Consider the following 26523-nt stretch of genomic DNA (forward strand, 5'->3'; position numbering starts at 1 on the left):
TTGCGAAACTAAGAATTCTTGTGAAGGAAGCTAACTATCCAGTCGAACACAACCATCGTTTCCTTAGAGATTTTTTTTGTGCTGGGTGTGAAATCTGACCGTATACGTAAGGACTGCTTCAAGGTTGGAAATGCTCTCACGTTTAACGCAGCTAGTGGGATGGCCAAGTCAGAAGAGTCAGCAAAAAAACAGCTTCAGTTAATAAATACCTAAATAAACTCCATCAATGCGCCTAAAGGATACTAAGGCCTCAAAAATCAGCGACAAAACACTGGCTAAGGTAAATCCCAGGCTTGCAGGAATGGCGGCTTGGGTCCTCATTCCAGAGATCAGTGTCCAGCGAAGAATGCCACATGCTATTATTGTCATAAAGTAGGACACCCAGCTAAGGTCTGCCTATCAAAGTTAAAAAAGAGAGATGTGCATGACATTGAAGTTACAAGTAATAGTGCAAGCGAGTCCGTACCAAACCCTAATGATCACATATTTCTGGGCCCAATTGGTGTAACACCCTTGACCAGTAGTGTCCATGCCATCTCTTCTAGAGAGAAAGCCCTCTTGGAAGTCTTCCTATCACTGAGCCCAGCAGGGAAACAGACATCCGTCCCATGTAAGATAGACTCTGTTGCAGAAACCAACATCATACCCACATCCTTATACAATCAACTTGCCCCTAGGATTATCTACAGAAACCTATCACCAAGCTAACAGCATATGGTGGAACTGAAATATCGAGCTTGGGCTCCTGCCGAGTTTACGTAAAGGGCCCTAACAACCCAAAACCCAAAATAATCCAGGCGGAAGGTGTAGATGTCGATGGGCCTCCCATCATTGGTAACATATCAGCCCAAAGTCTGAGTCTTCTGAAACTTAATTGGGCCGTCTACGTTGAAAGTAGCAGCAAATCAACCAGTCAGTCCTTTAAACTATTCGACGCACGTGGTAAGCCACATCCTTTCCCTCTGACGAAAGAATACCTTCTGAAAGAGTATCAAGATGTCTCTACTGGACTTGGCAGTTTCCCTAGCCCCCTATACCATATAGAAACTAATATGGATATATCAACAAAGTTGAAATGGTAAATTGGCCACCGTAATGATTACAAAAGCTGACGTTTCGAGCGTTAGCCCTTCGTCGGAGCGAATAGAGGAATTGTGGGTTGTGTGTGCTTTTAAAGGCAGAAAATGGAGCTACGTTATTGGTGGGTGCATGGCAACGAGAAAAACATGAATAAATTAGTGGAATGAAAAGCGTTCATTGATCCCTGTGGGATTTAGACTGCCGGTTTGAAAGATGAGCTTTTGTTCAAGATTTTTACGGCTTTCTGTGCCACCTAAGTGCAAGGAAAGACCGCAGATTGCCATATGTTGCTTAGAATGATTGGGTAAATTAAAATGTCTAGCGACTGGTTTCGATGTGTCCTTGTCATTCCTTTCCACGTCTCGAAGGTGTTCTCGGAATCGGTCACCTAGTCTTCTGCCTGTTTCCCCGATGTATATCTTTTTCCAATAAGTGCAAGTTATGCAATAGATTACATTAGCGGAGGTGCACGTGAAGTGGTCGGTGATCTTAATGGATCGTTTAGGTCCCGATATTTTATCAGTGTTGTGAATGAAAGGACACGTTTTGCATCGTGCACGAGCGCATTTAAAAGTGCCTGGTTGCTCATTAGTCTGAAAAGAACTTCTGACCAAAAAATTGCCTAAGTTTTCGTCGCGTTTGAATGAAATGAGCGGAGGCTGCGAAAAGATAGTGCCTGTCTCTGGATCGTTTTGAAGTAATTTAAAGTTTTTAAGAATGATGGATTTAACTGAGTGGTTGTGAGGGTGAAACGTATTTCTTTCGAAACTATCAGCCTTTATTCATATAGAAACTAAGTCGTATATTCCTCCAGTACAACATTCCCCACGGCAGATTCCAGTCCACCTGCAAAGTGCCTACCGAGAAGAACTTCTACGGCTAACACAGGCAGGCATTTTAGTAGAAATACATGATGAGTAGAGTCTAAAAACCTTACACCATGGGTCAATTCAACAGTAGTCATAAGATCCGCTTATGCGTAGACCCCGTGACCTCAATAAAGCCATTCAGCGCACCCCTTACTATGTGAGAACCATAGAAGATGTGATACCCACGGTAGGTGGCACCTCCCACTTTAGTATCCTCGATGCCCGAAGCGGATACTAGCAAGTTGAACTGGACGACGAGAGCAGCAAACTTTGCACTTTCAGTACTCCATGGGGCAAATACAAATGGAAGACGCTGCCTTTCGGACTTACCTGCAGTGGAGACGTGTTCCAAGAGAAAATGTACGACAATGTGTTTGGAAACCTCAATGGCCTGAGTGGTATTGCAGACGATACCTTTGTTTACGGTAAGAGCGAAGCAGAGCACGATCAGGACATACTGAATGTCCTTGACACAGCAGGGGAGAACAACATACGATTCAACCCGGATAAGTTTCGGTTTAAAGTAGACCAAACATCCCTTTTTGGATTTACGTGGACTTCAGATGGTCTAAGAGCTGATGATCTCAAGATTAAGGCTATCAGAGACATGCCTTCCCCACAGAATCTAGCCGAATTGCAGACATTCATGGGGATGGTCAACTACCTGAACAGATTCTCCACGATCATGGCCCAGACCTCAGAGCCCTGATCGAGGCAGCTGATGAAGAAAGGCACACCCTTCGTATAGATGGCAACCAGAGCATCACAAAGCATTTCAAAGTCTCAAACAAATAATCACCGAGGCACCAGTGCTGGCCTATTATGATCCAGAAAAAGACAATGTGATTCAATCAGATGCAAGCTTAAAAGGAATTGGGTGTGTACTCATATAAGACAGTAAACCGGTGTGCTATGCAAGCCGATCACTCAGCGATACAGGATCCCGATACAGCAACATTGAAAGAGAATTTGTAGCTGCCTGTTGGTCCTTAGAGCGATTTAGCCACTACGTCTTTGGTAAGCAAGTGGTTGTAGAAACAGACGACAAACGGCTTGAAAGCATATGGAAGAAGAGCATACCCAGTGCATCGCTACGCCTCCAGAGGCTCCTCCTGAAGATCTCCAAATACAACGCGGAAATTAAATACATTCAAGGCAAAACAAACGTTGTAGCAGATGCCCTATCCAGAGTCTGCTGCATGGAATCCCCCGAAGAAGACTCAGAAACACTGCTACTTGAAGTTGATGCCATTAGCCACACCTTGCCCGCTAGCCCAGCTAAACTGGATGAAATACGAAACCACACAACTCAAGATACTGTGCTCAGCCATTTGAAGGATATCATTCATCAAGGGTGGCCTGAATATCCAAACGAATGTCTTGCTAACCTGAAAGAGTTTTGGAACTTCAGAGAAGATCTAAGTGTTGAAAATGGCCTCATCTTGAAGGGACATCGTCTTCTGATTCCAAGCAACATGCGTCCTCAATTACTTCAGATTATTCACCAAGGCCATCTGGGGGCAGAAAAGTGTAACTTGAAAGCTAGAGACTGTGTTTTTTGGCCAGGTATCTCAAAGGATATTAATGAATTTGCTTTCAACTGCGCCACTTGCATACAGTTTTCTAAACGCCAGCCAAAGGAACCCTTACACCCTCACTGTGTACCCAGTTTTCCTTGGCAAAAACTTGCCACCGATTTGTTCGACTACCAAGGCGCCCAATATCTGTTGGTAACAGATTATTACAGCAAGTACCCCATCGTGAGAAAGCTAAGCTCCACTACATCTACTACTCTCATTAACCATTTCAAGTCAATATTTGTAGAAAATCGGGTACCAGAAACCTGGATATCTGATAATGGCCCACAGCACAACAGTCAAGAATTTACAGCCTTTTGCAAGCAGTGGGGCATTGACCATGTGACAAGCTCACCACTGTATTCACAAAGCAACGGCTTCGTAGAGTGGTCAGTCCAGAAAGTAAAGAACTTTTTACGAAAAGCACAAGCCTCGGAACAAGATCCATACTTAGCATTGCTGACATACCGGACCACACCCGTAGACAGCAACCTACCGTCACCTTCTCTGCTGTTGAACCGTAGAGCTTACCGCACACAACTGCCATGCAGTGGCCATCTCCAACGTTCACAAGCTTTTGATAGCCGCAGAGAGCAACTACAAAATCGACAGGACACCCAGAGAACCATTACGGCCGCCAAGGGACACATATGCTTCGACGACTAAATCAAGGCGAGCAAGTAGTCGTGTTCCAACCACAGACCAAGGAATGGATTCCCGCAGAGGTAAAGGAAGAGACCAGTAAACCAAGGTCTTACATAGTCAAGACAACGGGTGGGTCTGAGCTAAGACGCAACAGAGTCCAGCTGAAGCTTTTACCTTTCCAGAAAACACCAACAACCTGTGGAGAACAGGTTATTAGCAACCAGGAGAGTACAGCCATGAGACAAAGCCCTTACCTCTTCAGACGTCATCGTCAGAATTACCTCAGGCACCTGCCAAGTCACCGTTATCTTCCAACCAAGGCAGTGACAAGTTGCCTATGACAACAAGGAGTGGCCACATTGTAAAGGAGCCATCTAGACTAGACTTATAAGCTTTTTTTTGCTGTCTGAACACTGATGAAGAAACACTCAGAGAAACACATATAAACTCTGTTTTTATTGTTATTTTTGTTGTTTCTGTTTTCTTTCCCTTTTTTTTGTTTGGCTGTTACTTTCTGTTAGAAACTTAGATTTCCGTTTTTAGCCTTTCTTAGGATGGAGATGTTACATTAGCTAAGCTTACGCAATGGTCCAGCGCATGCGCAGTGAAGAGACAAAGCACATGTTCGAGACACAAAGTTTATTTTCCTTGATCTGAGATAACTAAATAAAATTATCAAAAAGCTGCATATCCTTTTACAGTCATGATTGTGTACTTTTCTATTGCTAACAAACTGCAAAATGGTCAAACCATGTAATAACTTTTTTCAAGTAAATTATTTATTGTTTTCATGTAACCAAACTAAACCCAAAACATTTTCAAATGCCTCCCTACAGAGGGTAATTCCTCACTCACATACACAAATTCATCAATAACAAAACAAAATAACTACCCCTGACAATTATTGTATCTGTAACAAGACAATGGTTATTCAAGAAAATCAAACCCATTAGTCCCGGGTTGGTTATTCCAAAAGCAACAACAATTAAAATTGTAACTGCAACAAGACAATGATTATAAAATTGTAACTGTAACAATGGTCATTTAAGTAAATCAAATGCATTAGTCCTGGGTTGGTTATTCTTAAAGCAATAAGGATTAAAGATTAAACTTGACTTAATTTTTCTCATATCAATTTGAACATTTCAAGCATATTATTTGTGTCACGGCTCAACACTAACGGTAGCCCACTAACCACAGACTCCTAGAAATTCAGTGGTTCAATTCAAGCAAGTGGTTCTCAATTTCTACTAGCCAGTTTGGCTTAAATTGTCATAACATCTAAAAACATCTAAGATGTCACTAGCCTAGTCACTAGGCCAGTAAGTTGAAAAGTTAATGTCAAGCCCAGTGTGTGATATTTTTCATGCTATCTACTGACGCTTGAATGAATGAGATTTTGTATCAATTGGATTTTTCATTCAGATGCGGAGCAACCTTTGTGTCACTGAGAATTGTCTTCTTTCTCTTGGTTTCTGTCTCCTATAGAGAAGTGGCTGTTGAATACATCAAATTCACTCTGGTAGCCAAACACCTTACAAAATAAGAGAGAAGTTGCATAGACTGAAAAAGCCTTGTGCCACCATATTTGTTTGAAATTTTTGTCTTTTAAATCTCATGCCTCCTTTCTGTGTTTCTCTCACATGTGGCCTGCTCCTTGTGCAAGGAAACTGGTACTTAAGCCACCTTAAATTTGCTCTTTTGTGAAATAATTTTTAACACTCAAATAGAAATGTTGTGTGTCAGTGTGGCCATATAAAATCATTTCTATCAATTCTAAGTTCTCTGTCTCTGTGCAAAGGTAAACCACCACATTCTTCGAAACACATTATCCAAGTGTTGGACTTACCAGAAGAGACCACAAGCTTAATTAACCCGTGTGCCCCAAAATAATTAACTAAACATCAGTTTACTCTTTTTTCATACCGTGTTCATACATGTGGTGAAGTATGCCACAACAATTGTGACAAAATTCACCACACATCCAACAAGTGAATTTCTCTCTATCTAAAGATAGTTGTCTACACTTGTGTGTCTTTAAGCTCCTCCGATCCTCAAACCCTTTGCTGCAATAGCTGCACTTGTGAGGCCAATTCCCATGGTATGATCTGTTATGCACTGTCAGGCTCCACTTTCCAGTATAGCATTTATCACAATGAGTACATTTGTAAGGTTTCTCACCACTGTGAACTCTGAGGTGTGTTTGCAAATGTCCTGCTTGTTTAAATGTTTTGTCACAATGAGTACATTTGTAAGGTTTCTCGCCACTGTGAACTCTGAGGTGTTTTTGCAAATTTCCTGCATCATTAAATGTTTTGTCGCACTGAGTACATTTGTAAGGTTTCTCACCACTGTGAACTCTGAGGTGTTTTTGCAAATTTCCTGCTCGATTAAATGTTTTGTCACAATGAGTACATTTGTAAGGTTTCTCACCACTGTGAACTCTGAGGTGTAGTTTCAAAGTTCCTGCTTGATTAAATGTTTTGTCACAATGAGTACATTTGTAAGGTTTCTCACCACTGTGAACTCTGAGGTGTCTTTTCAAATTTGTTGATTGATTAAATGTTTTGTGACAATGAGTACATCTGTAAGGTTTCTCACCCCTGTGAACTCTGAGGTGTCTTTGCAAATTTCCTGCTCGATTAAATGTTTTGTCACAATGAGTACATTTGTAAGGTTTCTCACCACTGTGAACTCTGAGGTGTATTTTCAAATGTCCTGCTTGATTAAATGTTTTGTCACAATGAGTACATTTGTAAGGTTTCTCACCACTGTGAACTCTGAGGTGTATTTTCAAATTTCCTGCTCGATTAAATGTTTTGTCACAATGAGTACATTTGTAAGGTTTCTCACCACTGTGAACTCTGAGGTGTCTTTGCAAATTTCCTGCTCGATTAAATGTTTTGTCACAATGAGTACATTTGTAAGGTTTCTCACCACTGTGAACTCTGAGGTGTATTTTCAAATGTGCTGCTTGATTAAATGTTTTGTCACAATGAGTACATTTGTAAGGTTTCTCACCACTGTGAACTCTGAGGTGTATTTTCAAATTTCCTGCTCGATTAAATGTTTTGTCACAATGAGTACATTTGTAAGGTTTCTCACCACTGTGAACTCTGAGGTGTCTTCGCAAACATGATGAATGATTAAATGTTTTCTCACATTGCATACATTTGTAGGTTTTCTCACCACTATGAACCCTACTGTGTTGATGTAACACACGTTGATGCTTGAAGCTCTTCTCACACTGTGTACATTGATAAGGTTTCTCATCACTATGAACCCTGTTGTGTTGCTTTAACCCTCTTTGATTTTTGAAGCTCTTGTCACATTGTGTACATTTGTAAGGCCTTTCATCTCTGGGAGTGCCAAAATGTGTTGTCTGATTTGTTTTTGAGTGAAAGCAGTTTTCAGTGTTGGCACATCTGAGTACATTCCTTCTTTTGCTCTGTCTCATTTTCACTCTACTTGCCTTTTCTCACAAACTTCAAGACAAGAAATTGAACATAGTCAGGTAACATAGATAAAGACATTTCAATTGTTACTAGTTGACATCAGTTTTTTATTCAAACCTTGGACGGGATTAAGTTTTGGGGATCAAAATATATTTCTTTTATTTCCCTTATTTTCTCTCGTTGAACTCTCTTTTCAAAATTGGCATGTTATTTTGACAAAAGATAGAAATGTGTTTGCGCAATATTTTCCACTCATTCACGGAAAGTATAGTGAACAAAACCGAAGATAAAAGTTCCAATTTGGCTTAAAATAGTTTATTCTGGTTTTCTAAACATGCAAAACTTGCAAATTCAACCTTTGATCCACTTATGTAACAAACTCTTGTGTTCAAAAACAATTTGCAGCTTTTAATTTAACCGAACCATGATTTAACGAAATAAAGTAAATTGAGTGCATTGTGTTCGATTATTTAATTATCCATTCAATTTGGTTGAATTGCCTACGCCAGGACAACTAGTACGGAGCTAGAGTAGGGTGAATAAGATTACATACCTTATAGTTCCACAGGAATCAAATAAACCACAAGTCAAAAGATAACAAAATTGAACTACACCCATGAATATGGCGGATTTACCAGGTTAGCTCGGGAACGGAGCAAATTACGTCTTGTATGACGGCACAAAGTGTTCTCGCCACTACAAAAAACGATTGTTGCCTTCTCTTAGTCAGATTTCATTGAAGCTATATATGGAGAAGGTGGAAAATTTGGTGATCGTTAATCCTTGCTAACAATGAACAAACACTTGTTGAAAAGCGATGAGATTTCCGTGCAGTTATTTGTTTTAAAGGGGAAGTACCCAAAGCGACGCGGCAGAAATGAAGTCACAATGACCCATGCTCACCTAATCACGTTTCAGAAATGAATTTTCATCATCAACCCGACATGTGCACTTGCGAAAATATCGATTTTCTTGGCTTTGAGTTGATAAACAGCTTATAGAAGAAAATGAAACCATTTCTAACAGAATTCGATTTGAGACGCGGTCTCTGTACGGTACTGTAACTAAACAGATTCTTTCGTTAGGCGCGAAGATACTAAGACGATAGCTTCCAATTGGCGGGAAATACGCTCGGATATTTGTCCGCGGATATCGTCTTTACCGAGATGCGAACAGTTTTCCGAGACGGTGACGCTAGACAAAAAGTATGAGCCACTAGTATGAATTTACCAGCATATTGTTGCACCAAATGGAGGCTACTGAGTTCAGTATCCTTCAGATGTTTTTGCAGCGAGCGAGAAAGATGTTTTGTTGCTTGGGATTTTTTCTGATCATTGTTCTCTGGTTCGAATTATGAACAAACAAACATGTCCATTCTCCTGTAACAACAGCAAACCGCTCTTGTCTTGAATCAAATTTAAAAGCGGGGCTTATATCGAAGCGGACGTAAGGTTTGAATATTGGGGCGTATCACTTGGGGTATATCATCCGATATTCCCTAGTTTTATCAAGAGCCTATGTGATGGGCTCCTGGTTTTTTTCAGTCATGTGGTGCACTTAGAACAATCGCGCGCGAGCAAAAACATTTGATGGACTGTAAGTTCTGATATTTTTATCTCGGCCACATTTTGATCCGACGGTGAAGAAAAGGCAGATGCCTACCTGTCTGGAAAAGGTAATAGTGGACTAAAGTGAACAAAGAAAACGAAAATAAACAGTACTACATTTGGTTCTCTGTCCGTTGCTATTTTTATTTTGAAAGAAATAATTATCATTGATCTATGCATTTCCACAACTTTAAATAGCAGAATGATTCCACTATTCTTTACGCAGGCGCCATTTTCTGGAACATTTTGCGGCATTCTTCGAGGTCGTCGCGATTCCTCAGTAGGAGTTGTCGGGCAGCTGGAAGATTAGCGAACTTTTCAAAAAGCTCCAAGGAACTGGAGGAAGCTGGTTTGTAATAGTGTAGAAAATCATGTCGAACACTCTGAAGCAATCGAACATAGAAAAACAAATTAACCTAGAACGAAGGGAGAGGGAACACCAATTTCAAAAGGTCACAGGTCACAAACAGATCCTTTATTCGCAGAATGATAAACAGACAGAGAAACAGACACACAGACAGAGAAATAGACAAACGAAGACAGACAAACGACGAACAGGACAACCGACAGCCAGACATACAGACAGACAGACAGACAGATAGTCAAACAGGAGAACAGATATACAGTCAGGCATAAAGATAGAGAGATAGACGAAAATGCAGGCAGATAGAAAGTTAAACATACAGACACGCAAGCAGATACTCAGACAAGGCAAAAGACAGACAAACATTCAAACAGAAGAACAGACATACAGTCAGGCAGAAAAAAAGGCTCACGATCATACGGGGAGATAGCCATACAGATATTCAGACTCAGGTAAGGGGACAGATAGACATCTAGATAGACTAACAGAAAGATGATCAGACTGATAGGCAAACACTAGCACGATAGAGATGACTGACCAACCTACTCACTGGCGGATTGAATGACTGACTGATGGAATTGCTAACCACGAAACAACAGAAAAAAATGAGCATGCAATAAACCAAGTAAAACAGTTACCTCATTATTCACTGCGAGAACTTGCTTCAAAAAATTTACCTTCTTTTTCAATTCATGTGAATCCTAGGATAAAATAAAAGATTATGAAAAAAGAAAACTTTGCATGACAAGGGGAACATTACTGGATACGTGGCCTGTACAAGTGATTCTTAATATTACTTTCTCAATTGTTAATAGACGTTTTAGTGTCGAGTATCGTTGAGTATTTGAACAAGTCGTAACATATTTTGACGAGCCCGCAGGGTAAGTCGAAATACACGCAATTGCAAGTAGTCTCCCTTTCGCAAACGAAATCAAGCGAGCAGGAAGGCTGTATAACACTATCATAAAACAGTTCATACTGACCTCAGGGTCGACTCTTTGGAAAACAAAACAATTAACGTGATGAACAGCTACAAGGTAAAAGAAAGGGGACCACTGCGACCTGAAAAAAAGAAAAAAAAAAAAATTAGGATGACATGGAAAATGCAACGTGCGTTTCTTTGCCATCGGAAATATTTCAGAGGGGTGGGGAGAACGTTAGCGGGCTTTGCTGACCTCTCGCTGGCTCGCATTGCTTATGGCTTAATTTTTTCCCGTAGGCGACGAAATTAATACTTGTGCGGGAGACAACAGTAAAAATTAGAGGCCTGTTCACAAGTTAATTAAAGGGTGGCGTCTATTTCAAGACAATATTCCTTAAATCCCTTAGAGTAATAAAGGGAAATTGTTCGTGGACCGATCACAGAGGGAAATAAAGTAAAAACCAAAGCATTTCCGAATAACTTTCGACGCTCAATTCTAAAACTGCTCGATCAACATGTATTTATGGACAAGAGCAAACCGTATTTGTCGCACTTACCTGACTGTTTGCGTGGCAAGAGCTCGTAAATAGAGCGCCAGTAATGACTGGTTTTGTTCAACAGGATACAGGTATTCCTCCACAGGGATGGGTAGCTAAAGTAAACAGAGAATAATATCGCACTTGCCATCGAATTGTACATTTAAAGTCATATGGCAATCTTATACAAAATGGTTACTTTAACCCTGTTCCCAAGGTTTGGTAGAAAACCGGATTTCTGTACAAAAAAGTGGAGAAATGTCCAGCAATGAGTGAAAAGTGTAAGTAAGAGTCAAAATACTTCGCAAAAGCGGCAAGCTATAAAATAGTTGCATTTTGTAAATTTTATCGCCTTGAGTAGGGATCTTGAGAAAGAAAGGCGGAAGTTCTATGCATTAGTGGTAGAGAATATAGAAGAGAGCAAGACATTAGGGGAGGAAAACGTTGGCTATTATAAAGCAAGAAAAAAGATGAAACCTTCTGTAGATTTTACAGCAACCATTTTGTTGAGTTTACCTGGTCTAAGGGTATCGACAGAGCTTGCAAGACCCCTATGTGTTCATCCCAAACAGCTGTTCTGAATTTGATGTCGTGCTTCTGAGCCAACGGTAAAATAACAAAAGAACCAAACAGAGCATCTCCAAAGGAGACCGCGGAGTACTGGGACAAAAGGGATGCGTACCTACAGGAGACAAGGTCAAAGTCGTGAGTTCACTTTTTGTCAAAATTTAATTGGAGAGTTGATAATAATAAAAAGTTATGTTAGAACACTGGAATTTCGTTCTTCTTTCTATTTTATCTTTCGTGGAGAAATATGGAGATTAGAATTTGGGAAAGCTGATTTGTCAGAGCGAAACAACCAATATTACCACTACACGCAGCCAAATGACAAACTTCCCTCTCTAAAACGCTCCTTTTCGCGGGCCAAACAGCAAATTGCGGGCTGTAAATGGCATTTACCGCTCTAATATATATTTTATTACATGAATTTGTACGATTTGGCCTTGAGTATTGATAATAATGATAATTCCATGACTTTGGTCGGGCATATAATTTATTTGTGTCCCTCGTAACATGATTTGCACCCTCACTTCGCTCGGGCGCAAATGATGCTACTCGGGCCACAAACAAACTACATGCCCTCCAAAATGGCTAGACCGCTGACCAGGATCAAACTGTTGCGATCCCACAATGCCTTATTTTGACTATCAGTGTTTAAAATGATTTTTTTAAAGTTTTCGCGGACCCCTTAGGCCAATCATTGCAGGGACTTATCTCGGTCTCCAGAGTGGTAAAAGTATTGTTATTCCTCCAGAATGGAGGCTAGTTCTTGTCAAAGAATGTTGGTCTCACCCCTCAAAATGGGAAATAAACTTTATGTCATGAGAAACAGAAGCAGAAATACTGATAGAACTCAACTACATACAGGTCGTAGAAGGATGTAAGTCCAGGAATTGCAGAATTGAAATCAAGGTGAAGGAGACGTGAGGGGCTTGTGTAAATCTTCAAAAGAGATGATAAATAGTTGTGAACGCCACTGTTCAGAAAAAGATCGTTTCCTATGAAAGTAAAAAAGGATGATGGTAAATTGCCTAGAGAGACAAAACTGAATAAAGTTGAAACAGTAAATGAGGGAAGTCTACAAAAGTTCTTCGAACTTGACAATTTCTATTTCGCGTATGGTTGCCAAAATTTCAATTCATCTCACACAAGGAAACTGCTGATTTGAAGCCACCTCGTTTTGCTGCCGCAAATAATTATCGTTTGTGCGCCTTCTCATTTTTAGCCGAAAATAGCGTCTTTGAAACCTATTGACTAGCCCATGCATACACTCTTCCAGTCCTCTATTTCCTCATATCAGCTGTCAACCACTAAAACTCTACAAAGCAATCGAATAAAGGCTGCTGCAATTTTCGCATTGCGTATGCAGTCCAACAAAAGTCCTCAACCGTTAAAACATGAACTTACAGCTCGAGGCAAATCCATTCGGCACTCAACAAATTTACTTCCAACATTTCTCTGTTCAAAAAAAATCAGCTTACTTTGTTTAGAGTAGGCGTGAGCGATGTGACTTGCGTGACACTTAAACATCGTAAGAGTCAAGAAGTGTTGCCTATAAATCTAACCTGTCAAGAAAATGCACATGAGCCTGGCTATTCTTGATGCCATGGTAACGTGACGTAAACAGGAGGGCCGCCATTCCTCAAGCAAGAGAATCAGTTGAAGTGTATTGGTTACTATGGAAACTGCAGAGCCTGAGATGGTACCGATGCTCTCGCCCCTCATTTCACTGACAGAATAAATCGACAAACAATTCAATTCACAGAAGGAATGTCATCCGAGTCTTAAATGGAACCATTTCATGGTTTTGGTCTTCGGTTTGCATAAAATAAAACGGTTCCTATACATCTGCCCAACAAGTATTGATTGTTCAAGTACTACAAAATTAATCTATCAACTGTGTATTAAATTCCAAGGTATTTCGGCTTCGTTTGGTTAGAACCATACTCGTTATTTCAATTCAGAGTATCGTAAAACTAAATCTATAGAAATGGCGGCGATGCAAACTCACAAGCAACACATTATCCACCCTTCCCTCTCCCCCACGAATTGCATGCCTGGTGCGGGCGGAAAAATGCGAGTGTTTGAGTTAAAATTGATTTCCGTCTTAATTCGGCTGAAAAGATGGCGCGCAGTTCTACACAGAATTTGAAAGCATATAAAGCTCAGCAAAATTCGGAGCGTATTGCACACCACGAACACTTAGCCAAGAATATCTGTATCGTGAAAAGGCAGAGAGAAGCGCAAACAGCTCACATCGTCACATAATGAGCTCGTGATATCGCCACTTGTTTAAACTTTTGGATCTTCACATTTCCCCAAAGAGCCGAAAGTTACAATTCAGTATAAAACAGAATTGCGAACGTTGATGAATACTCACACACTTGTTGCCAGGTTGTACAGATCCACTATGGGAAGGAACATCCAATCAGCGGGTTGAAGAGCACCTACGCAGAGGGGCACCAGAAATGACTCAATATTACGCACCTGACGAAGGGCCATTGACCTGAGAGGGGTCCAGAAATGAGAATGAATAAAAGTACACATCAACTGATTCCTCTTTTAAATGCAATAGCTGCACGAGAATGTTTCAATGTTTCTCAAAATCTATGCTTACATGATCTAGGACATGCCTAGTATTTAAGGCACACATCTGGGGAAAAAAAAAAAACGGTTGGCCTACGCCGCTTAAATTATTTGGCTGCAATTCCCAAGCCTGTTTGCATCTTCTTTATTCTTGGCCATTCTTAGTCCTTCAGAGCTGTTCATTACCTACTTTGTGTTATTCTATCTTACCAGATTCTTATTTCATATTCCTCTTTAAGATGAATGTGGTTGTTAGACGCAACAAAAAGAAAAAATTGAGAAAATATCCTCGCGTAACTTTAAACGCCTAGAAGTAATTAAAATGCAATTTCTCCCTGCAATTTAAAGTGCACCTAAACCCAAAACTTTTTTTTCGCTCAACGCAATGAGCTTATTTTTTGGAGTATTTCTGGGCAAAAATTTTTTAATTTGCTCAAATCTTTAATTTTCTATGCCCAGTTAATGTGACGTGAAATCGAGAACACGAAAGTCTGCATTTCACACATTTTCACTTGTTTGGGAAGGTTGTCGTCGATATTGTCCGAAATATGCAGACTGGGTGTGTTGTATGAGGAATGTATGAAGCGCGATACTCTCTTGCAAATTTCGCACGTTGCTACATCCTTCTACAACACACTTAGTCGGCATATTTTCGGACAATATCGACTACAACCTTCCCAAACAAGTGAAAATGTGTGAAATGCAGACTTTCGTGTTCTCGATTTGACGTCACACTACCCGCTAGAGCCATTCCTCTTTAAGCTCGGTCGTGGGGCAAAATGGCAGCCGATTTTCCGTATTTTGACTGGGCACAGAAAATTGAAGATTTGAGCAAATAAAAAATTTTTTGCAGAGAAGTACTCCAAAAAATACGCTTATTTCGTTAAGCGAAAAAAAATTTGGGGTTTAGTTGCACTTTAACTATATCATAAAACAAACAAGCTATGAGAATAGCTGGGCCTATCAGCTAGACGGAGTTCTCTTGATACAACACCAAATTCTTTAATCTAGCTTGAAAAAAAATGTATGATAGTCACAAAAGTTACTGTTCCGATCTTGAGAAGGAAAGCGCTTAAGACAGAAGTCTGATTTCATACCTAGAAGTGTTCAAGGGATAATTCATGCCGTCAAAGGCGCTCACGAAGGTCGACCTTATATTAGGTAAGTTTTTATGAGCCTCGGCTATAAGTTCTCCTCTACTTGTAGCTGAAGTATCACATGTACTTGGAACTGGAGGGGTGGCCAGGGTCATTTCTGAGAGGTCTTTGGCAACACCCATAAATGGTGGTCTTTTCAATTTGCTGGAATGAAAATGGCAAAGTCAATGAAATCTTCCAACTTAATGGATACTAGGATTACGTTATAAAAATTTTTGTTACTTTTGTAAGCATGGATCATCCTTAACAGCACAAAAAACGGCCAACTCACCCGAAAAACTTCGAATTGAACAATATCGTCGAAAGTAGATCTACTGCGTAAAACTCATCTCCTGGGAAGATCTTGGAAAAAAGCGATAGCGCAGCCTCATGCCATAGGAAATCATTACTGGAACGCTCATCTGATTCTAGCGGTTCAATCTACAAAGCAGAAAAAGAGCAAGCAGTGTTTAGAAAGGTACATGCACTTACACACAGAAAAGAAAGGGAAAAAACCTTCAATAATGATTTTTTTTTTCTTACCAAGTTACTGGCAAGTTTCAGCAGGAAATACTGCAAATGATGCTCTTGACGAACAAAGAAGGACAAAGAAACATCCTGTCGAGAAGTACAGAGTGAAAGCGAAGATAAAAATGTTTCCATGCTTAAATATGAACTTAATGACTGAATGGAAGAGCCGGACGCGAAAATATCTGGCTAGAGGTCATTACGTAGGTATTGGTCGCGGCAAAGTCCGTGTGTCATGACCGAGAGCCGAATATTTTCCCGTCCGCTCCGCACTACCTCAGACAATAACCATTTTATCTTGAGACCATCATTCTTCCTTACTCTTCCTTTCTTCTCCTAGCTCGCAGCTAGCAGGACCGTGCCGCTTTTTCCAGCCCTACTCACGCCATCGCGCACGGAGACTTTTGCCTCATGCTTTTCCATAAAAGCGTGCGCAGAAGCGTATGGATCATATGATAAGTTCAAATCAGACAAGTCATGGAAACTATACTAAGACCATTACGTGTGTTATGACGTGTATACTTATTGGTGACAAATACAATCATTGGAGCCAAGGCAATCTACTTAAAAAACAGTCAATACACTGGAATGAATCAAGAACGTGCACTCCACTCCATTTTGAGCACCAACGGTTTGAAGCTTTCTTCTGTCGTATAAAATAAAAAAAAAACTGTATACAAACCTGGGATTCAACGACAAGTTTCAAATACTCCAAGACCGCTTTGTTCGAAAGAACAGCAGAGAACTAATAGTGAAACAAAAAAATTAAATACATAAGAAAGACATGTGACAGAATAAGCCTTGGGTCTCTTTTTCAAAACCAGGCCTGGTGCTGAACCATTCGTATGAAAATGAGTTTGATTTGCACGTGAATGAAACCTTATAATCAAGTGAAAAGATGAACAACAGGATTCACTTCAAAAAAGAGGCCAAATGTAATCCGAAAATGGGCTGTGGAGAGAAAGGTTGTTGAACTAGTCTATGAAACATGATGACCAAATAGTTATTGTTTTGTAAACAAAAGCATAACGTGAGAATGCACGACGTACCTTGTGGGTGATTCCTCTGTGCAACTTTGTGACGTGATACATGAGTTCAATTGTACATGAAGTGAAAGCAATCAGTTCAGGTCTGTGTGACTCCGCCAGTTCTGTACCAGGATTCACCAGTTCTATTGAACCAAGGTCTGGAAGACTGGGAATAGCTTTTCTACAAAGCTTTGATCGTCTGGTCTTGTTATAAGCTGATCTGGAACTTAAAATTAAGGAAACTAAGAGACTAAAAATCACTAATAACAGCCTTATACAACATTTTTTTCATTGGGCGAAAGTTATCCAGGATTGCTTTCAATTGGTTTTTCTTTACTTTACTCTGTGATTGGTCCAGGGAACTCGCGCCACTTTCTCAACCAATCAGAAGCCAAAGAAAAACCAATCGCGCCTTGGTCGCCCGCCTTTTCGCGCGCTTTAGGCAGTTTGGTTGTTTTTACTTTAAGTTCTCAATGGCTTTTGAAGGTCTCGAATACCGGTATAGTGGTTTTGGTTTTACGACACCTGATGAAAAAGTGCTCTGACTAATGACTCCTTATGACAAATCTAATACAAAGTTTTCAAAGGTGTATCTCACCGTAATTCACAAAACTGTAGTTACCTGATTTGTGTAAAACACCAATCCACGACATGATGCTCTATCAATGGATGGAGCACAGTGCTGGCTAACTGTTCTAACTGCTGTAGAGTCTCCACGGGAGAGTGGGATACCTGTGATAGGGCACATTTATTAGTTCACACAAGCAGCATGAGACACAGTTTGGAAGACACAAAAATAATGTAACCTGGTCGTGAAGTTCAGAGTAAAAAGCAGCCAAACCAGCAAAAGCTCCAGAGAGGAGACAGAGGTTTTCATACTGAAAAACAGAGAATTACGTAAAACTCAATAAGTGAAAGATTTAACATTATCTGACTAGATATGAAATACCTAACTGACAAAGTTTAGCCTTATCTCTTGTCGTAAAAAATGTAATACCTAGAAAACTATAAAACGTCGTACCTGAAGATCTTGAAGACTGTGATCACAACCCAGAATCTCTTTAACCCACTTAGCTACACATCCACCAATCAGAGGTAGAAATCCTGTAATATGACCCCAGTTAATTGGCAGAGGTGGTACAGAATCCATCCCACGACGTTCTGCAGGTTCTTGCTGGTCAGCAGCAGCATGGATGGCTGCTTCTATAATACCAAATATGGCAGCTGCACAGTTGAGTTCTGATTTCTCCTCTGGTGTTGTCATCCAAATGGAGAGAGATTGAATTGAGTGCAGGTGTTCAATAAAAGTTGAATACATCTCTCTACAAAAGAAAAGAGAAGAAAGAAGCACACTAACTCGTCATCCCCTTGGTATATTAAAGTGCCCCTGAGATCGAATTTTCGTACATCATTTTTTTCAATTTCGGGTTCAGCGTGTGTCCTTCACCTATTCTGGCAAATTTCAATCCAGTCCGAGCACCAGAAGTATCTTTTTTTGGGCCGTTAAATTCGCGATTTCACGTCTGCCATTTTTTGACCATGTTCCGGAAGTTGATCGCGGGACTCAAAGGAACTGACGTCAAAGGTTCAATGCGAAAATCTCACATGGCAAAAGGCCAAGCAAACAGAACGGAGTGCTTTACTCTAACACCCTAACATCTATAATACCAGTATCCACCTTCTCTACACTCTTCTCTTAACATTTTCTTTGGTACTAGAAAGAGAATTTGTTCAACAATCAAAGCTCCTTAGATTAGTGACCATTTCCTCTATTCTCGTGGTCTTAATTATTATGAATATAACAACAAAGCTGAAGTGGTAAAATGGCCACCGTTACGATTAAAAATGCTGACGTTTCGAGCGAAGGGCTAACGACGAAGGGCTAACGCTCGAAACGTCAGCTTTTATAATCGTGACGGTGGCCAATTTACCATTTCAACTTTGAGATACAATGAATATATGAAGTTCATATATTTTGAACTGCGGTATTAGATACGTATGATGCACGATCCTCGCAGTAGATAGCGCTATTTCTGCAATAGCGAAAATCAGAGCGCTGCACTAGTATCGCAGAGGTCAGTGGTTCGAGTCCCGTACAGGCCTGATTTTTTTCAGGTCTGATTTTCGCTATTGCAGAAATAGCGCTATCTACTGCGAGGATCGTGCATCATACGCATTTCAACTTTGTTGATATATTCAAATTATTTCGTTACCCCACCGACGCAGCCCCAAACAGTTTCTTTAGAAACTATCAGCCTTTATTCGTCTTAATTATTACTTTAGGAAGAAATTAGGTGCTGGTAACTCTTGAGTTTGACGGTTTATGAATGTCTGCATTGGTTATTCTTCGCTATTGCCATCCTGTGCGACGAACATAATTATTTTCATTTTATCATGAATCAAGACCGTTTTTAGTTGTTGTTGTTTCACCTGTCCTGCTTTGCTTAACAATCCTAATATCTCTGGAGAAAATTGAAGGTTTGTAGCTCACCTAACAGCGTCACAGCCCAAGCCATACAATATACAGACTCTCCATGTTCTTAAACTTTCAGTGTATAAAAAATACGCCTCTTGCAGTTTCATTTGCATATTCCTGGGGCTCAGGGCAGTGTAGCGCATCAGTCGATCAGATAAATTGTACTTTGAAATCTGCCAAGGAAAAAAAAGGGTTAGAACATTCAACAGACAATACATATAGAAATTACACTTATTACTTGCTTTTTGTTACTTAATTTTGTTTGCTAGCTGGGTTTTCTTTTTTTTTTTTAAGAACATAATTCAATTAATAGCTAGACACATGAAACATTATAATCAATTTGAGCCACAGATGCCTCTCCAGGTGCACGTTGATTTGAGAAAATTGCTGAAAACTCAAGGTTGCTTATTTAGGTGCTTCCATGAATTTTGCCAGTGTAATGGAATGCCTAATGGTTCATCCACTGACCTTCCAGTCAAAAGCTCAGAGTTCAGGGCGAACTCAGGTCTATTTTTTAGCAATACAATTAACCATCACAGTGCTTTGGTCCAGTCTACTGAATTAACAGAGAGGCCTGACCAAATGCAAAAGGGTAACACTGCATCCCATCCATAGGAAGTAAAAATACTTCTGGTCTCTTCACACTACTGAAGTCTCAATAAGCTTTGGCAAGATTGATTCAATGGCTTGTGCCCTGACTCCACTATTTGAGAGATGAAACCTAATTCATCTCTTAAATAGTGGAGGAAGCATCCAAATGAAAATAACTCTCACAAACCCAATCGATCAGGACACTACAGACTTATTAGATTCAGGACTAAGCTCTCCTTGACAACTAATGACATAATTCATACAAATGACTTTTCACATTTAGTCCATGAATGAACCATACAGAACCACCTAATGTAACTAACCAATCAGGACCAACTTAAGGCAGTCGAGTCCTATAGCCAATAACATCACATAGAAACTGACCAAACAGGTTACATAAACCAGGCTTCGCACAATTCCCCTTGTGACAGCTCTTCACCCAACTCTGATGATGGCTTCTCAGGAGTACTTTCGCCTGTCCAACCCTTCAGTCAAGTACATCATCTTTTAGCAATACCTGAAGTATCTGTAATTTCCCCTTCACTATTTCCCATCCCTTGATTTTTTCAACTCAAACTCTTTTACCGCTATAACCCATAATGGTAAGAATGAGCCTGTAATTGTAAGCCTTTATCGAATAGAGGACATCGACATATTAAATCTGACACCAGACCCATATAACTTTGATTCCAATACCATTTAATCTGATATCAAACATGTCAAACTAAAACACAAACAAGAAAACCTAGTCTAAGCGACATTACAAGGAGCTACACTAAAACAATAATTATTACATAACAACACAAAGGTTGAGCGCATAAACCCTAACAATAATCGTTGAAAAAATAAACGAAAACAAGGTGAGAGAAAAATACACTTACTGATTGTCCTCTGTACGCATCATTAACCAGAAGTCGCAAATGATTGCAGATAACTTTATCACAGATAACTCTATCGCACAAAACTCGCATCGACTCTCCTATTAGTGACAGCGCATGAGCCCACGATGCACGAGGTCACAATAATGTCTCACTAAAACTTAATATTTAACTTAACAACAGTTACAGAACCTCCTTTGTTATTCTAATAAATTAACTTACAAATCATGATTATATGATTGTCTACTTTGCTATTGCTAACAAACTGCAAAATAGTTAAACCATGTAATAACTTTATTCAACTAAATTATTTATTTGTTTTCATGCATCCAAACCAAATCCCAAACATTTTCAATTGCATCCCTACAGAGGGTATTCTTCACTAACATACAAAAATTAATCAATAACAAAACAAAGTAACTACCCCTGACAATTATTGTATTTGTAACAAGACAATAGTTATTCTAGAAAATCAAACCCATTAGTCCTGGGTTGATTGTTCCAAAAGCAACAAGAATTAAAATTGCAACTGCAACAAGAAAATGATTATAAAATTGTAACTTACTGTAACAAGGAAATGGTCATTTAAGTAAATCAACCCCATTAGTCATGGGTTCCTTATTCCAAAAGTGATAAGGATTAACTTAAGTTTTCTCACATCAATTTGAACATTTCAACCATATTGTTTGTGTCATAATATTTTTCATGCTACCTACTGACCACCTACTGAGGCTTAAATGAATGAGATTTTGTATCAATTGGATTTTCCATTCAGATGCGGAGCAACATTTATGTCACTGAAAATTGTCTTCTTTCTCTTGGTTTCTGTCTCCTATAGAGAAGTGGCTGTTGAACACATCAAATTCACTCTGGTAGGCAAACACCTCACAAAATAAGAGAGAAGTTGCATACACTGAAAAAAGCCTAGTGCCACCATATTTGTTTGGAATTTTTGTCTTTTAAATCTCACGCTTCCTTTCTGTGTTTCTCTCACATGTGGCCTGCTCCTTGTGCAAGGAAACTGGTACCTAAGCCACCTTATATTTGCTCCTTTGTGAAATAATTTTTAACACTCATATAGAAATGTCGCGTGTCAGTGTGGCCATATAAATTCATTTATATCAGTTCTAAATTCTCTCTGTCTCTGTGCAAAAGGAAACCACCACATTCTTCCAAACACATTATCCAAGTGTTGGACTTACCAGAAGAGACCACAACCTTAATTAACCAGTGTGCCCCAAAATAATAACCTAAACATCAGTTTACTCTTTTTTCATACCATGTTCATACATGTGGTGAAGTATGCCACAACAGTTGTGACAAAATTCACCACACATCCAACAAGTGAATTTCTCTCTATCTAAAGATAGTTGTCTACACTTGTGTTTCTTTAAGCTCCTCCGATCCTCAAACCCTTTGCTGCAATAGCTGCACTTGCGAGGCCAATTTCCATGGTATGATCTGTTATGCACTGTCAGGTTTGACTTTGCAATAAAGGATTTATCACAATGAGTACATTTGTAAGGTTTCTCACCACTGTGAACTCTGAGGTGTCTTTGCAAATTTCCTGCTCAATTAAATGTTTTGTCACAATGAGTACATTTGTAAGGTTTCTCACCACTGTGAACTCTGAGGTGTCTTTGCAAAGTTCCTGATTCAGTAAATGTTTTGTCACACTGAGCACATTTGTAAGGTTTCTCACCACTGTGAACTCTGAGGTGTTTTTGCAAATTTCCTGCATCATTAAATGTTGTGTCACAATGAGTACATTTGTAAGGTTTCTCACCACTGTGAACTCTGAGGTGTATTTTCAAATTTCCTGATCGATTAAATGTTCTGTCACAGTGAGTACATTTATATGGTTTCTCATCACTGTGAACTCTGAGGTCTCTTTGCAAAGTTCCTGATTGATTAAATGTCTTGTCACAATGAGTACATTTGTAAGGTTTCTCACCACTGTGAACTCTGAGGTGTCTTTGGAAATTTGATGGATGATTAAATGTTTTCTCACACTGCATACATTTGTAGGGTTTTACACCACTATGAACCCTGGTGTGTTGATGTAACCCCTGTTGATACTTGAAGCTCTTTTCACACTGTCTACATTGATAAGGTTTCTCATAGCTATGAACCCTGTGGTGTTGGTTTAATGCTCTTTGATTTTTGAAGCTCTTCTCACATTGTGTACATTTGTAAGGCCTTTCATCTCTGGGAGTTCCAAAATGTGTTGTCTGATTTCTTTTTGAGTGAAAGCAGATGTCAGTATTGGCACATTAGAGTACACTCCTTGTTTTGCTATGCCTCATTTTCCCTCTACTTGCCTTTCCTCACAAACTTCGAAACAAGAAATTTAACATAGTTAGGTAATATAGATAAAGACATTTTAATTGCTGATTTAATCAAGCCTGACATCATTGTCATTTAAACCTTGGACTGTATCGGGACTCAAATGTATTTCCTTTATTTCCCTCATTTTTTCCCACTCAACTCTGATTTCAAAGTTGGCATGTTATTTTGAAAATAAGGGGTGTTTGTTTGTGGGTCTTCCATTGCAATATAATTAAAAAAACGTTTTTTAATTATATTGCATGTTTTGTCACAAGTTAAAAGATTAAAATTGGATTTGGATATTTTTGCCATGAAAACATAACAAGATCCTTTTATACAAAGAAAATAAAGGGGCTTTCGTTTCTTAGTCTTTGTTTTCAAGTTTCTTCTGTTTTGCTACAACCATCCCAGACTATCTATAGAGAGGGTGTGCTATACTCCCTTGTAAAACTCAGTAACGTAAAAATACTTCGCTTTCTCATGCATCACAAATACTATCCAAAAGTCTTTCCTATTAAAGCAAAATTCAAGACCATTGCGTTGATTAAATACTTTACTCTTTCTAGTGAGTAGTCTTGACCAGAGAGGACATCATATATTATTTGTTCAAGAACCACTCGTGGTCTGTTTTATAACTTTTATCAATTTATATGAAGTCCACGTACAGTCAAAACCCTGATCAAAACCTACCAGAGCCATTCGACATTAATGCATACATTTTCAAAACAATAACATAGCTAGACATTAATCGCACAAAAAAAAATGTTCCTCGAATCACAGTTAACTTAGCTTTTTATTGATAGGTCACGTTTAAATAGAAAAATTTGTTCACGTGAACATGAAAAGATATTATCATCTTTACTCACATTCACGAATAAAAAAACATAAAATCACAATTCACGCTCAGTCACTCTTCACGTAAAAAGTATAGGGGACCCTCTATAGATATTAACCTCAAGATGGGGTCAATCAAGACCCAAAAGAGGCTGAGTTGGGGATAATATGAAATATTATTCCAGGAACTACAACATCAACACAGATTACTTCATCAATAACCTAAACACTCAAAACAAAAATTTCAATAGAAATGATTCTCATCGAACATCTTCCATTCAGTTGTTCTTTGAAGATGAACACATTCCTGTAGATGTCATTATGTAGTGTTGGTTGTACAACCGAAGATACAAGTTGTCATTTGGCTTGAAATAATTCATCCTAGTCCTTTGAACGTGTAAAACTTGAAAAATTCAAGCTTTGATCTAGTATGTAACAAACTCTCACGCTCGTAAACAGTTTGCAGCTTTTCATTCATCGAACTGTGAGCGAACGAAAATCCAATTCAATCAATGAATTGAATCCAACTGTGCTTGATTGATTATCCATTCGAATTGGTTCAACTAACCGCGCCAGGACTACTAATATTACGCTTAGGTAGAGTGAGTTAGAGTACCTACCTTGTAGCTCCACGAGAAATAAATAAAAGACAAGTTTACAGCGAAGAGAATTGAAAATATGCACCCTGGCCATGAAATATGACGGATCAAATAATCAGCGCGGGGGAGGAGCAAATTACGTCTTGTATCATGGCACAAAGTGTCCGCATCTTTGACACAAACACGCCAGGGTAGTAAACACACATAGTTTTTCTTTCGTGTTGTCTCATTTTTTAATTAATGATTCAGTGATCATTATAACTGTTAGGAAAGTACAGGAGTTTGCGATCCTTTCTTCTTTCTAGGAATGAACAAAGAATTGTGGAAACAGGGCAAGATTTCAAAACAATTGGTTCGTTTCATTTAAAAAGTACCCAAGTGACATGAAAGCATCCAAATGACAATAACTCTCACAAACCCAATCGATCGGGACACTATAGAGTTATTAGATTCAGGACTCAGCTCTGCTTGACAACTAATGACATAATTCATACAAATGACCTTTCACATTTAATCCATGAATGATCCATACAGAACCACCTAATGTAACTAACCAATCAGGACCAACTTAGGGCAGTTGAGTCCTATAGCCAAAAACATCACATAGAAACTGACTAAACAGGTTACATAAACCAGGCTTAGCACAATTCCCCTTGTGAGAGCTCTTCACCTGACTCTGATGATGGCTTCTCAGGAGTACTTTCACCGGTCCAACCCTTCAGTCAAGTACATCATCTTTTAGCAATACCTAAAGTATCTGTAATTTCCCCTTCACTATTTCCCATCCCTTGATTTTTTCAACTCAAACTCCTTTACTGCTATAACCTATAATGGTCTAACAAGCCTGTAATTGTAGGCGTTTATCGCATAGAGGACATCGAGGTACTAAATCTGACACCAGACCCATATAACTGATTCCAATACGATTTAATCTGATATGAAACACATCAAACTAAAACACAAACAAGAAAACCTAGTCTAAACGACATTACATGGAGCTACACTATAACAATAATTATTACATAACAACACAAAGGTAGAGCGCATAAACCCTAACAATAATCGTTCAAATAAGAAACGAAAACAAGGTGAGAGAAAAATACACTTACCGATTGTCCTCTGTACGCCTCATTAACAAGAAGTCGCAAATGATTGCAGATAACTTTATCGGAGATAAGTCTATCGCACAAAACTCGCATCAACTCTCCTATTAGCGACAGCGCACGAGCCCACAATGCACGAGGTTGCAATAATGTCTCACTAAAACTTAAACGACAGTTACAGATCCTCCTTTGTTATTCTAATAGATTAACTTACAAATCATGATTATATGATTGTCTACTTTGCTATTGCTAACAAACTGCAAAATAGTCAAACCATGTAATAACTTTATTCAACTAAATTATTTATTTGTTTTCATGCATCGAAACCAAACCCTAAACATTTTCAATTGCCTCCTTACAGAGGGTATTCTTCACTAACATACAAAAATTAATCAATAACAAAACAAAATAACTACCCCTGACAATTATTCTATCTGTAACAAGACAATAGTTATTCAAGAAAATCAAACCCATTAGTCCTGGGTTGATTGTTCCAAAAGCAACAAGAATTAAAATTGCAACTGCAACAAGACAATGATTATAAAATTGTAACTGTAACTAGGAAATGGTCATGCATTTAGGTAAATCAACCCCATTAGTCGTGGGTTCGTTATTCCAAAAGTGATAAGGATTAACTTAAGTTTTCTCACGTCAATTTGAACATTTCAACCATATTGTTTGTGTCATAATATTTTTTATGCTACCTACTGACCACCTACTGAGGCTTAAATGAATGACTAAACATCAGTTTACCCTTTTTTCATACCGTGTTCATACATGTGGTGAAGTATGCCGCAACCATTATGACAAAATTCACCAC

The 26523-nt window shown here is 39.1% G+C and overlaps 2 protein-coding genes across 5 annotated transcripts; both read right to left on the reverse strand.

Annotated features, from left to right (window-relative positions):
• Positions 1–4615: 4615 nt before the first annotated feature.
• On the reverse strand, positions 4616–8405 carry LOC148727977 (uncharacterized). The gene is made up of 2 exons (XM_088725207.1): positions 8180–8405; positions 4616–7656 (listed from the first exon to the last, which is right to left on the reverse strand). The coding sequence occupies exon 2, from the start codon at positions 7626–7628 to the stop codon at positions 6081–6083; it is 1548 nt and encodes a 515-aa protein (XP_088581333.1). The 5' UTR covers positions 7629–7656; positions 8180–8405; the 3' UTR covers positions 4616–6080.
• A 946-nt stretch (positions 8406–9351) lies between these two features.
• Positions 9352–25418, reverse strand: LOC148727978 (RNA polymerase II-associated protein 1-like). 4 transcript variants are annotated; one of them, XM_088725203.1, is made up of 18 exons: positions 25216–25418; positions 19386–19543; positions 17916–18216; positions 17701–17772; positions 17517–17626; positions 16916–17120; positions 16549–16611; positions 15882–15956; positions 15631–15779; positions 15300–15503; positions 13997–14122; positions 13182–13345; positions 12482–12614; positions 11572–11737; positions 11077–11171; positions 10581–10659; positions 10236–10298; positions 9352–9649 (listed from the first exon to the last, which is right to left on the reverse strand). In XM_088725203.1, exons 2-18 carry the CDS (start codon positions 19511–19513, stop codon positions 9452–9454), a joined length of 2331 nt encoding a protein of 776 aa, XP_088581329.1. In that variant the 5' UTR covers positions 19514–19543; positions 25216–25418; the 3' UTR covers positions 9352–9451. The 4 variants fall into 4 exon arrangements, with proteins under 4 accessions (XP_088581329.1, XP_088581328.1, XP_088581326.1 ...); XM_088725202.1 differs by lacking the exon at positions 25216–25418 and adding an exon at positions 20346–20504; XM_088725200.1 differs by lacking the exon at positions 25216–25418 and having other exon boundaries at positions 19386–20240.
• Positions 25419–26523: the final 1105 nt, after the last annotated feature.

This window comes from Stylophora pistillata, chromosome 6 (genome assembly GCF_964205215.1).
Source record: "Stylophora pistillata chromosome 6, jaStyPist1.2, whole genome shotgun sequence".
NCBI classification, from domain to species: Eukaryota; Metazoa; Cnidaria; class Anthozoa; order Scleractinia; family Pocilloporidae; genus Stylophora; species Stylophora pistillata.

What these genes read in the sequence shown, in the direction of transcription:
- LOC148727978 (XM_088725200.1), bottom strand. Translation starts at nt 19,588, where the DNA reads ATGTATTGTCTGTTGAATGTTCTAACCCTTTTTTTTCCTTGGCAGATT. An exon ending in ACAGAGGAATCACCCACAAG is followed by an intron (nt 16,612 to 16,915) that starts GTACGTCGTGCA and finishes TTTCACTATTAG; the next exon opens with TTCTCTGCTGTTCTTTCGAA. An exon ending in TTCTCGCAGTGAATAATGAG is followed by an intron (nt 9,650 to 10,235) that starts GTAACTGTTTTA and finishes CCTTCGTTCTAG; the next exon opens with GTTAATTTGTTTTTCTATGT.
- LOC148727977 (XM_088725207.1), bottom strand. Translation starts at nt 7,628, where the DNA reads ATGAGACAGAGCAAAAGAAGGAATGTACTCAGATGTGCCAACACTGAA.